General features: G+C 39.8%; 1 protein-coding gene across 3 annotated transcripts in view; it reads left to right on the forward strand.

Annotated features, from left to right (window-relative positions):
* Window positions 1-12,799, forward strand: part of ARMH3 (armadillo like helical domain containing 3) — a 182,551-nt gene that overhangs the window by 21,373 nt on the left and 148,379 nt on the right. For all 3 annotated transcript variants that reach the window (XM_045068962.1, XM_004749417.3, XM_004749418.3), the window contains exons 6-12: window positions 2,448-2,540; window positions 3,314-3,388; window positions 3,508-3,594; window positions 7,809-7,865; window positions 9,048-9,091; window positions 10,169-10,229; window positions 12,259-12,305. In XM_045068962.1, the coding sequence (XP_044924897.1) occupies window positions 2,448-2,540; window positions 3,314-3,388; window positions 3,508-3,594; window positions 7,809-7,865; window positions 9,048-9,091; window positions 10,169-10,229; window positions 12,259-12,305 (464 nt within the window). The remainder of the gene's footprint in view (window positions 1-2,447; window positions 2,541-3,313; window positions 3,389-3,507; window positions 3,595-7,808; window positions 7,866-9,047; window positions 9,092-10,168; window positions 10,230-12,258; window positions 12,306-12,799) is intronic.

Below are 12,799 nucleotides of genomic sequence, written 5' to 3' on the forward strand. Positions count from 1 at the left end.
TTATAATATGAACTTCAAAGAATTAGTTTTCTATCACTCATTAAATTTAAAATAATCTATTTGACAAAGAATCCTTGTAGGGATTAGGTTATTTTTCAAAAACGTTGTGAATATACAATTATAAATACACAAAGACTTAGTACTCAAAGTTAGTTTTTAATTCTCTCCTATATAGCTCATATTTATATGGTGGTGAAATCCCAGATCTCTCTCATTCTCATGATTCTCACTATTGCCTGTATGCTGCTTATTACTAAGTCTGTTTTTTGCTTTAACATCCTGTCATGAATCTCGGAGTTGTATACTCTATAAGCAGTTGCTGATTATACCCATTCACACATCCCTAAAGTATCTCTTGCTTTATATCTACAAAATGTTTTCCCTTCATCAATTTTTTTTTCATTCATTCCCAACTTGATGGCCTCACCTGTTGTCTCAGTCACCCAAGCCAAAAACTTGGGAGTCATTCTTGACTCTTCCCTTCATCTTTCATATCCAGACGATCACCAAGATCAGCTAATTTTGCCTTAGTTCATATTTCTCATACCTTTCTTTTCTTTTTGTCCCCTACTGCCAATGTCCCCATTGTCTCTCACCTGAACTAGCAGTGATGCCTTCTTTCATTCTTTTGACCAGCATTGGTTGGCTCTGATGTGCCAGGCACTGGGGATACAAAGGGAAAAAAGACATGGCAACTTGCTCAGAAAATTGACAGATTAGTCCTCATTTGTCTCCCTCCCTCCAGGCTTACTGTTTTAAAATCTGTCATCCACACTGATACCACAGTGATATATCTTACACTCAGATCTTTCTTGCTTAAAACTCTACATTAATTTCCCATCACAAACAGGATTAAGGCCAAACTCCCTACCTACCCTTATAGAGCTTTCACGATCTGCTTCCTATTTATTTCTCCCATTTCCACTCACCACTGCACCTCATCTCTCACCACTGTGCCTCATTCTGTACTTCCGTAATTTGGAAGTTGGAAGTTGTATTCCAGCTTCATACCCAGGGCCATTTCATTTCTCATGTGTCTTTGATCATGATACTTCCTGTCTAGAATTCTTTTCTTCTTCAAATTTAATTAATTCCTACTGATTTTTCAAAATCTAACCCACCCCTGAGGAATCCTGGAATAGGTGACTTCTGAGCTAATTCCCCTTCTCCATGTATATTTCTGTCATAGTAACCATTAAATTAAAACTGTTTGCTTAGGGGCGCCTGGGTGGCTCAGTGGGTTAAGCCTCTGCCTTCGGCTCAGGTCCTGATCTTGGGGCTCTTGGGATTGAGTCCGTCCGTCCGGGCTCTCTGCTCAGCGGGGAGCCTGCTTCCCACTCTCTCTGCCTGCCTCTCTCCTTACTTGTGATCTCTGTCAAATAAATAAATAAAATCTTTAAAAAAAAAAACCTGTTTGCTTAGTAAGACTGATGAATCACTGGCCTCTACCTCTGAAACTAACAGTACATTCTGTTAATTAATTGAATTTAATAAATTTATTAATTTTATAAACTCAATAATTTATTTAATAAATTCAATGAATTTAAATAAAAAATTTTTAAAAAGGAAAAAATAAAACTGTGTGCTTTTGCTTATTTTTGTCCTCTAGTAGACTAAAGATGCTTTGAGAGCAAGGGTCATTATCTTTTTTTTTCCTTGAGTTCTTTGAAAGCACAGTATTTACCATATAGTAGACCCTCACTGTATATTTGTTGAAGTAGTTTATTTTGAACCTTCACTTGAGCTTCCAGCATGCTAAATCCTATTCTTCATTCATGCTCCTTCATTCATTGTCAAATATTTCTTTTCTTGTTTCTTCTACTGTAGTGTGTGAGGGTTTCATCTTTTGAACGGATTGGGTCTATAGCTGATTGTTAGTACAAGTAGTATACTCCAATCATGTTGTCTAGTAGAATCAGCCAGAGTGGACATGGCTAGCTTTGTTGGGTAGTGTAGATGGCCAGTGATCGCCTGTAGCGATATTGTCTTTGTTGTTTGTTCAGTGTGCCTTCATCAGATGATATACTTTATCTACGGTGATTTAACCATTATTAATCTTTAACCACTTACTTTTCTTAATTTAATTAATTTTAATTAGTTTATTGTTTTTAATCTGTTATTTAACCACTATCACTAGCCTTTTAACAATTTACTTCATTCTAATCTAAAGGTTTATTTAAGGATGACAGGCTGCAAAGACTTACTTGGTAAAGTAGTGAAATCTTTATTGTTCTGTGCAGTTGTTCTAAAGCATTTTTCCCCAAATAGCTACACCTTGAAGTCTTCCTTTTCTTTGTCTAATCTTACAAGGCCTAGGCCCGAGGGAATGGTATGGTTGCTTCATTGTCATGTGACAGTGACCCTGTGTAACATAACCCAGAGTTGGACAAAGACACAGTAGAGATGTTATTTGGTATGTTTTAATACTTAATGGATCTCTTTCTCAGAATTTGATGGAGAGTTTGGATTCATTGCTTTGTGCCGAAGGTTCTGAAAGTCTGAAGAGTTTATGTCTGAAACTTCTCCTTTGCTTAGTGACTGTAAGTGACCCATCTATATGTTTCTCTGTCAAGGGTATTATCAACAGCAGGGGCAAACTTATTTGAATATTTGAGCCTAAAGTTAGAAAGGAAAAGAGAAAAGAAAGAAATCTCTGCTCGGGCATCCCATCACTCCACTGCAGGTGAATGTGTAGAAGGAAGTGAGTTGAATGGGCTTTCACTTCCTAGAAGCTGCTCTTTGGAACAACTGCTGGCATTTTTAGCCTGCAGGGCCCGCGATATTTATCACTTAAGCAGTACCACTCCTAGAGATTTCTTGTCTTCCGGATGGTTAGATTTGCCCTTCTCACCAGGTCTTACCTGGAAACAGTTTTTGTGATTCTCTTTATTTGTTCTGATTTTGATAATAACTGGGAGCTGGCCTGTATCTCCTAGTGGGAGGAGGGCAGGGTGTTGTTCATTTACTTCAGGCAGTTGTCTTTCCCTGCCGTCACTCAAAGACTGCTCGATTGGAAACTTCTTCCTTTGCATTTGAGAAATGTAAAGAAACTGTTAAGTAAATGCTTACGTGAGGGTGTCAGGGAAACAATGGGGAGTCCAGAGATTTGGAAAGTTTTAATTTGCTAATTTCTTACCTTCTAGTGTCTGCTTACTCAGGCTCTGGTAGCTTCAGGGGAGCTTATTAAAAGACTACTAAGTGTTTAGTAGAATGTTTTAACATTTCTGATTATCTTAGATGGTAGGGGAGGAGATACACTTGAGATACCAGAGTGCCTCAGTATAGACTTTAAAAAGCCTTTTGTTGTATTCAGGTGACAGACAACATCAGCCAGAACACTATCCTAGAGTATGTCATGATCAATAGCATATTTGAAGCAATTTTACAGGTAGGTCAATTCCCCTGTCACCTCTCTCTCTTTTGGGTAAACCACCTCCTCAAATCTTCTCTGTCTGCATTCCTAGGAACTAGGAACTGGTACTCATTCACTTCTTGTTTTTGTTACAGATACTGTCTCATCCCCCAAGTCGCAGGGAGCATGGGTATGATGCTGTTGTCCTCTTGGCTTTGTTGGTGAACTATAGAAAATATGAGGTAAGTGGGCCCCTTAATGGACAGTTATGATCTTTCTATAATCTTCCTAAATGTGGCCACTCCTAGGGGATTTTGTTACTTTAATGTCAAAGACATGTTCTTGGTATATGGTATATAGATTAATTTTGATTTATCAAATTCTAAAACTTCTTTATTAAATGCATGGGGCAGAGGATGTAGCCATTTAAAGGAATCCCATGGTGCAACTTCTAATAAAGTGAGTAACCATCCCTTAATGTAGTGGTTCTCAAACCTAGCTTATTAGAATCACCTAGGAACTTTTCAAAAAGAAGAAATTTCTGGGCTTTACTTTGGACACACTGAATCTGAATCTCTTGGGGGTGGGAACTGGGAATCTGTTTGTATTTATTTATTTTTTTTCTTTTTGATTCCCCTGTTGAGTATGATGATTAGCCAGGATTGGGAACCAGTGATGTAATAACATCTGTTTTGAAAGATTGGACTTTGTTTATTGGATTTCCATAATGCGGTCCACTTGTGTAAGTACCACTGTTGGTCAGGGAACTCTTTCTGATTTAAACAGAAAATTGAAGACCGAGCCTTATCCATGTCAGTTCTGGTGTTCTCTTTGTTCCCAAAATAACCAAGGAGAGATTTTTTTGAGATTAAAAACAGAACTCAGAGATTTATACTTGGTTTCGTGCCTCTACTTGATTCTTCTCAAAAGGCAGAATACACAGATAAGGAAGGAGGGCCCTCAGGGAAGACCAGAGGCCTCTTGGGGGATGGCTTTGGAGGAATAGGGAGCTTTTGGCACTGAATCCTAGACACTAGGAGTACTTTACTGAACCCAGAAGTCAGGATCTACATTGAGGCAACCTGACTTTCTTCACTGAGCAAGTAGCAGTGCTGTGAGAAGTGGGCTAGCTGGAGGGAGGCTTTTCATTTCTGATCTTTTGGATCTTCACTTAGAGATTTTTTTTTCTTTTTTAAAGATTTTTTTATATTTAAGTAATTTCTATACCCAGTATGTGGCTCAAACTCGCAAACCTAAGATCAAGAATCACATGCCCAACTGACTGAGCCAGCCAGGCGCCCGCACTTAGTGATTTTTGAGATGGTTCCTAGTCAGGTTGAGAGTGATGGGTAACACAAAATCAGGAGTCTGTTCTTATAAGGAGAATATGGAAGAAAGAGAGGCTGTGAGAAATACTTAAAAGAGGGCCTGGAATATGTGGAGCAGTGTTAATGTGTGTATAATTCCCAGAAGCTGATTGCTTTCATTGTCTTGGAAGAACTGACAAATGGTGTGTAGAACTACTAATAAATATGTAATTTATCACCAACACCTGTTCTACTGGTGATCTGGGGAGGTTGGCATGGTAGCCATTTTGATCTCTGTCATGTGTAATAGCCTCTGAGGCCCTATTACAACAGCAAGAAAAATAGATGAGGAAAAATGCTGAAGATAGTTAATGAAAGTTGAGTTATGTGTAATAGGAAAGCACCGTCATCAGTAATGAATATTTTCAGAACATTCTGCTGGTTGCAGGCCACTCTGAGGCAATGGCTTGGTTTCTCTAAATGTGAACTGAACCCTGGCACAGCCCAGCAGGCCCCTCTGAAATGTCAGCCTGAAAAATTGGACATGGCCAAGGAACTAGAGAAAATCATATTTCTGGAGCGAGGTATGCATCTCTAGTCTGTCAGAAGCCACAGAAGAATTAATATAGTAGGCAAGGGCAAGCTGGTGGGCATAATTTATCTGGGCTTTGCAGCTTTTGATATAAGTCACTCACTAGAAACCATTAAGGAAGCCTAGTGACCATGGAGTAAGAAGGTTTTTGACAGGAACATGAGGAATTCCAGATGAACATTGCAAAACCAAAAGCTGGTGAAATTTTATGCAAACTAGTATGACAGAGTGTGTGCTGGGTAGAACAGCATTCTGGCTCCCACTGCAATCCGTCCCATGACAGTTGGGGAAAGTTGTAACCTAGTAACGTGCAAAGGGCGCCAGAGAGGCAGGGTGCCTGCCTTCCCACCTAATCACAGGGAAGGCAAGGTCGTTGGACTTAAGGAATGGAAGTGATGGAAAAGATGTCACGTAGTAAATGTAAATGGTTCTTCTTCACCTCAAATAACGCATTCCATTTTCATTATTTTCTCTAAAGAGATAGAAGAGGCAAAAAAGAAAAAAAAAGCCAACAAGAAATAGTAGGTATGGTTTAGATCAAATAAAGGCAGAGCCCCATTAAAGTAATCCTGTGCAGGCTCACTGAGTTTGTAATTCTGTCTTTTGGGTGAAAAGTAGATTGCCTTCAGTTTAAAAATGTGACTGACCAGCACAATAGGTGTATAGTGTTAAAGGAAACTCAATATCTGGTAGAATAGAAATTTTCACAGTATTAAGATCCCGGCCTTCTCGGTGAACTCAGTCTCCTATGATGAATGACTTGGTCCCCAACTGCTATCCTAAACATGATGTTTCCAAGAAATTACAAAATTGTTTATTGTCCACTTGCAAATTGGTCTTTTTCTTTTTCTGTCCTTTTTTTTCCCCTAAAAAGCTTTCTTCGAATGTAATAAAAATGTTAAAGGAGAAAATATATAGGTACCAATCATTGAGTCCTTACCATCTGCCAGATACTATGCTGAGGATTTTACATGTCTAATGTCATTAATGTCTAATAACCCTGAGAAAGAAAATACCCACATTTTACAGATGAGGAAGTTGAGCTTAGGTTAATAAATGTGCCTTTCTTGTCACAATTAGTAAGGAGTTGGCACTCCTAGTAGAGGAGCTAGAACTCAAACCCCTGCTTTTTGCCCCCTTACCTTTTCTTCAACTGCTAATGCATAGGTTGTTCTTGTTAATCAGATGATCCTTATTATTAATTAAAACAGTGGACTTTTGGGAAGGTGAGGGATAAGAACTTTAAACAATTATGCCAAGAAATAGTGGCCTGCTCCTTCTATTGTTGTTCTCTTCATCATGGCATCTCTAGGTCAGCCTGCTGCAGATTTTCTTTTCTGAGGATCCACTTGCATAGGATCTTGTCTGACATCTGTGGCATCAGTAGGATTTGACTGCTGGTTATAGGAATCAGTGTGGAGAGCCTTCCTCTGTCAGGTCAAGTGACAAACAGAGTGGATTTTACCTTCTTGGGCTGTGTTGTAGAAAACCATGTATACATTTGGGCTGTTAAGAAAGCAAAGCTGTCTCTTTGTCTATTCCCAGTTGACATTCCAAAGATACCCTCAGAAACTTGATTAAATAAGGTCTAGGTGGGGGGTTTCCAAATCTCTCAGTAATGAGTTTTCTTGGTTGCTGTGAAAACTACCAATATTGTTCCTTGCTTCCCTTGGGTTAGAACTGGTGTCTGATCTAGATGAGATCTTTCCTCACATCCCATGTATGGGATGTTTTCAAGGTGAGTAGGTCATTGGTTCTCATCCCACTAGTAGGAGATGGCCCAACTGCTTAATGAGTTTAAATATATGTCCATTTCCATATGCAGCCCAGCTGAGATTGGGTCTAGAAAAACTCAAGAAATCTTCCAGTGCTATAAGTGATGGGGCAGTCATTAAATCCCAGTGTTCTGACCAGATTGTAGTTTGGGTAATTACATCCTTTTTTTCAGTTCCCCTGCAGTGTTATTTGGGTATTGGATCCATAAATGGCCTCTCTGGCTGTTAAGCAGCTGCCACTTTCCACCCCCAAGGTGGCTTTGTTTTACGGGTGGGTGAATCAGTCCTTGCATATAGTTTGTGGAGTGGTAAGGGAGCCCTTGGGATGAGACTGTAAGTTAGCAACTTATAAATTTGTGCCTTATGGCAAAGAAGCTTTATGTTCCTCCCAAGATTGCTGTCCCTGTGGACTCAGATTATTGGCAGGATAGGACAAAGTGAGTTTTGTGGAGTGTTCACTTCTTAGAAATAAATAAGATGGAAAGATGGGAGAAGTAGAAGACACAGGTCTGGGCTGGTCCACCTGGAGAAAAATGCAAGTAGAACAGAATTGGAGTGTGTGTGTGTGTGTGTGTGTGTGTGTGTATGTGTGTGTATTTAGTGATTGCTGTGCACGCTGAGAGATTTATTGGAAATGGGGGAGTTAGCTGGCAGGATGGGTTGACTGGGTATTAGGAGCATCACTACAGAGGGCCTTATAGAACCATTTTTGTTAACATTTTGTTAAATAGCTAATGGGTTCTTAACTTAGTCACACTCACCTTGAGTCTCTTGTTTAACAGTCTGTGAATCCTTATATTGTGAAGCTGTCTATTGTGGATGATGAGGCTACACTCAATGTAAGTATATGGATCCTGTGTTATTGTTTTAATTACTTGCTTTTGGTGGTCTCACTTTCAGTGGATATTTAGAACAGAGAGCTGTTGTGTTAATTTCAACTGGCTATAAAGAGGGAATCGATACTTCATTTTAGAGCATCAGTGTGTCTTACTATATTTTATCTTCTCGTCATGGAAGGAAAGTTTGATATTTTATTGCAGAGCATTTTAACTGGTTTTCCAGCCACAAGCAGGTTCTTCCATTTAGCCCCATCATGATGATATGGTTGGTTCTGTTTCATGTTCTAGTGTGCTGAGGTTGGTGATCCTACAGAGTCAATAAACTACATTCCCAAGAGTAAGAAGGCTTAGATCATATATCAAATCAGCATAATGTACCCTTTAAATATCTTATAATTTTAATTTTGTATGTTATACCACAATAAAGCTGAAAATTAAAAAAGAAAGAAAAGAAAAGAAAACAAATCAAGACTTGGATGACTAACCTATGGGAGATCCCTTTTTGTAGAACTGGCCAGATGGCATTTACAGCTTGACATGGTAAAGCTGGAACATGGAAGATAATCTGTGTACCTGCTACATATGTCCTTGAAAGTTTGGGAAATAATACCTGTTCTCTGAGTAAGGGAGGAAGAAGATGATGAGGTGTCTGGCATCCTGCCCTCTTCATTCTTCTGATTTCCCTTATGGGGAAAAAAAAAACAACAGCCCATACACGATTCATCCTCGTGGCCTGAATTGATATTTGTGTCACGTTTATTAGCAGGTTCTAAAGGGAAAATTGATAAGTCACTTTTATACTTATTGGATGCTTCTTCCTGTTATCCTCCTGTTTTCCTGTGGCCTGAAAGAGTGGTTTGTCTCTCTGCACCTTCATTTAGTGTGAGACTCATTGTCACTCTTATTGTGACTGTTTTAGAGACATACCAAAGTTTTTTGTTTGAAGATTCTAACTTAGTCTTCTCTATTGAGGTAAAAATGATCCCAGTGAAATTGTCAGTGATCTGGGCTGAACCATTTCCCCCCACCCCACCCCTTATTACTCTCTTAAGTAAGATCTAGATAGTTAGATCAGGAAAATCTGGACTGTGGGGCTATAATTAGTGTTTTAATGTTTTTCTGGCCTGGCATTGCCACCAGCCCTTTATTTCATCTGTGCTATCTTTTTTTTCCCCCACCTAGGGAATGGGGCTTGTGATTGCTCAGGCTTTATCTGAGTACAACAGGTAAGTCCGCCATCACAGGGGAGAAAGGGTCTCCTTTTCATTTGAATTGGTTGAGTAGAAAACAGATTTGCTCCAGTGCTTGGGTGAACTTCCCTTACCTATCCTAGAAGAGTATTCTTAGGTTTAGCTTCTGGCAGATATATTTGCTATAGCTCAGATTGATGGTCTTAGCAGGGGTTGTGTCTAATACCAGGGGAAAAGTCGCCACCAAATTAGTGTCCAGCTTTTCTTTAAGCAATTGGGCACATTCTTTTGAAACCTTTGATATTTTATTGCAGAGCATTTTAACTGGTTTTCCAGCCACAAGAAGGCTCTTCCATTTAGTGCCACGTATCCTACAAATACAATTTTCTATGTAAAAAAATTTGCAAAGCACCGCATTTTGTATACTTAAAAATAAGTAAAAAGAGAAAACGTACTGAATTAGCTCTAGTTTAATGGATGCTGCTTTTTCATCAGGAATCAACTGCAATTTCCCAGAGTCCTTGTCTTTTCTGGGGCTCTCTTCATTGATGCTTGCTTTCCCTCTTGCTCTGGATGAGGAAGGTGTCTGGTGTTCAGTGAATGGAAACCAGAAGTGTTCCCAATCCTGGCAAGGGCCAGACAGTATCTTGCTTGCTCCTCTTCAGACTTTGCTCACACACAATTAGATGTGGAATTTCAAATCTGCCCCATCTCCACAAATAGTTTAGTTCACAGATTTCCCTCCTCTTCCTTCAAAAACAAACAAGATTTTCACTGTTACAGCCTGAAAGTAATTTCACTGTTACACTTTTCAAGTAATAGTCTGTTTGGGAAATAACTGGATCAGCCATATGTTAGAGCAGTTTCACACGTTTGCAGCTTGCTTTCTGAGTCTCTCCCAGAGTAGCCAGGCATTTTGATACACGCTGCCTCAAGAGCAGATGCATGCCTTTTGGCTTGCAGGGGGAACTGCTATGGCTGGGTTGTCACAATGCTTTTGTTTTCTGGAGTCATTGAATTCTGTGAGTGCCCTGCCCTGATTACCTAGAATGCCAAGGACAAAGACATACCTAATAAGTAATACTAAAGTTGAATTTAGTTATTTTTGTTCAGGCAGTATAAAGACAAGGAAGAAGAACACCAGAGTGGTTTTTTCTCTGCTTTAACAAATATGGTAAGTCCGACTTGTTTTTTCTGTCCTGCTAGGAATTTAAGAGGTCTGTAGGGGTAGACAAATTTGGACTCAGAAGTTCAAATGTTTGAGATGATGGCATGATGAGGGGAGAGTGTTTCAGAGCAGATTTTTTGAGAGCTGTATCTCTTTTATTGATTTCCAAACCCAAGTAAGGTAGGAAAAGGAGAGCTGTGATTGCCCTGGGACTGATATTTTCAAATTAATTAATTCAGTTTTTTAAAGGCTAAAAAAGCATACATATTAAGTCAAACTTTTGCCTCCTGAAGAGCTAGCTGTGTTTGAGAACTGACCCTGCAGAGTATTGAATAGGAGAGTTTAGATCTGAGTGTAGCCCCGAGTGCTCTTTTGCTGTCTGCTATAGACACTTGATTCCTTAGAGCTGGTCCTAAAGTCAAGGGATTGATGGAAAAGATTTGAGCTACTCCTCTAAAGATTTAATGGACTGAGAGGTCCCTAGTTTAGGAAAGTTTGGTCCATTTGGTTAGACTTCTGAACAAGGTTTCTCAGCCTTGACACCATAGGCATTTTGGGCCAGATAACCAGGGACTAGTTTTTTTTTTTTTTAAGATTTTATTTATTTATTTGTCAGAGAGAGACACACAGAGAGAGGGAATACAAGCAGGGGCAGTGGGAGAAAGAGAAGTAGGCTTCCTACTGAGCAGGCAGCCTGATGCAGAGTGGCTCGATTCCAGGACCCTGAGATCAGACCTGAGCTGAAGGCAGACACTTAATGACTGAGCCCTCCAGGTGCCCCTCTAGGATTAATTTTTTAAGAGATAAATCTGGTTGGTCTTAGAATCTAGGCAGATTCAGAAAGTCTTTTTCCTTGGATATTACTATTCAAATAGTGACCTGTAGGGTAAGATAGTTTTTGAGTTCTTTGCAAAAAACAGTCATCCCTCTACTCCCGAAATGGGCATTTATTCTCCCCAAGGCCTATGTCTTCTTCCCTCCTTTCTCAGAGATTTCTCTGAGAAAAGAATCTGCTAAGCTCTTTAACTTTGAAGCATAAATGAGTAAAGTCTGTCAGAGGTCAGAGCAGTATGAGTGAGTGCTATGTTGGTATTTGGTTAAATGAATTAGATACAACTGCTCCAGGGATTGTTGACTTTTAGCCAGGAAGAAAAAGTTTTGTACGGAACAAAGGAAGTTCCAGCTGCATAGTTTGGGAACATCAGTAGGCAGATGGAAAGGTATGTTCAGAGGGATAGCCATCTTTCTCAGTGCCTCTGATGTTACACATGTTGAAGGCAACCTACTCTGTTTACTTATTTGGCTCCCCTGCATGTGACACAAAGATTTTGTGATCTGAAAGCTGGACAGTGGGTCTCACATAGACATGTCTGTTCTGAAACTCAAACTGAAGACGGCACTATATTGGGTATGAAATCAGTGTGCTTTCTGTGGTAATCTGCATGAGTTTCTGACTTCAAGTAAGCAGCTTTCAGGAAAGATGCCAAGTGATGAGGAGGTCTATGTTAACACTTACTTGATGTCAGTAGTTAACTAAATTTACACATTGAAAAGGAGAGCTGGATAAAGGTCTTGATTGTTCTTTTTGTAGAAGATTTTATTTATTTCTTTGTCAGGGAGAGAGAGAGAGCGCATGAGTTCACAAGCAAGGGGAATGGCAGGCAGAGGGAGAATCAGGCTCTCTGCTGAGCAAGGAGCCCGATGTGAGACTTGATCCCAGGACCCTGGGATCATGACTTGAGCCCAAGGCAGACACTTAAGGACTAAGCCACCCAGGGGTCCCCTGATTATTCTTTTTTAAGGCCCTTTAAGGAAAGATAGTTTAGTGGCGTTCTCATTATTTCATTTTATTACTTGTGAATCTTTGAAGATCTTGAAATAGGGCTGGTTTTGGTCTGTATGCCTGGTGGGCCAGAGTTCCATGTTCCCTCAGTCTGCAAGCCACTTATTTTTTCACTGATCAAAGGCTTCGTAAGCACAGATCTCTTCTCCCATTTCTGTGCTATAAGCATGCAATTCCTCTTTTCTTCCACAGGTGGGCAGCATGTTCATAGCAGATGCCCATGAGAAGATCTCAGTACAGTAAGTGCCTCACATTCTTGTGCAGTGACTTGAACTTCAGTGTGGGCTCTCTGGCTGGATGTGAATCTGAAACGTTACCTCTTGCTAATCTTTTACAGATTCAAACTTTCATGGTGATTTATCCAGTGTTTCTTGGGTTTTAAACAAGAATGGACCCTTAGAAACCACTACTTTGGTCATGTCTGTGGAGACCTAAGAAGCTGATAAATGGTTCCCAGCTGTCTCTGGAATGAAATGAAAGAGGCCGGGTGTCTGAGCCAGTGAAGGACTTAACTGGATTGGGGTGGAAAAGTGAGAGGGAAAATAGGGAATGAAGTAGATAAGAAATAGTCCTAAGGAATTAAATAAAGTTAAGGCCCTGACTCCTTGCCTGTATACCCTTTATATAAACCCTAAGACGAAATAAAGGGAACATTAGAAATGCAAAGGGATTGGTAATGAGAATCTGGGGTGAAATTGTATCTTGCTGATCATACTGTTTGAACTCTTCTATT

This window comes from Mustela putorius, unplaced genomic scaffold (genome assembly GCF_011764305.1).
Source record: "Mustela putorius furo isolate JIRA1106 unplaced genomic scaffold, ASM1176430v1.1 tig00003909_pilon_pilon_pilon, whole genome shotgun sequence".
NCBI lineage: Eukaryota > Metazoa > Chordata > Mammalia > Carnivora > Mustelidae > Mustela > Mustela putorius.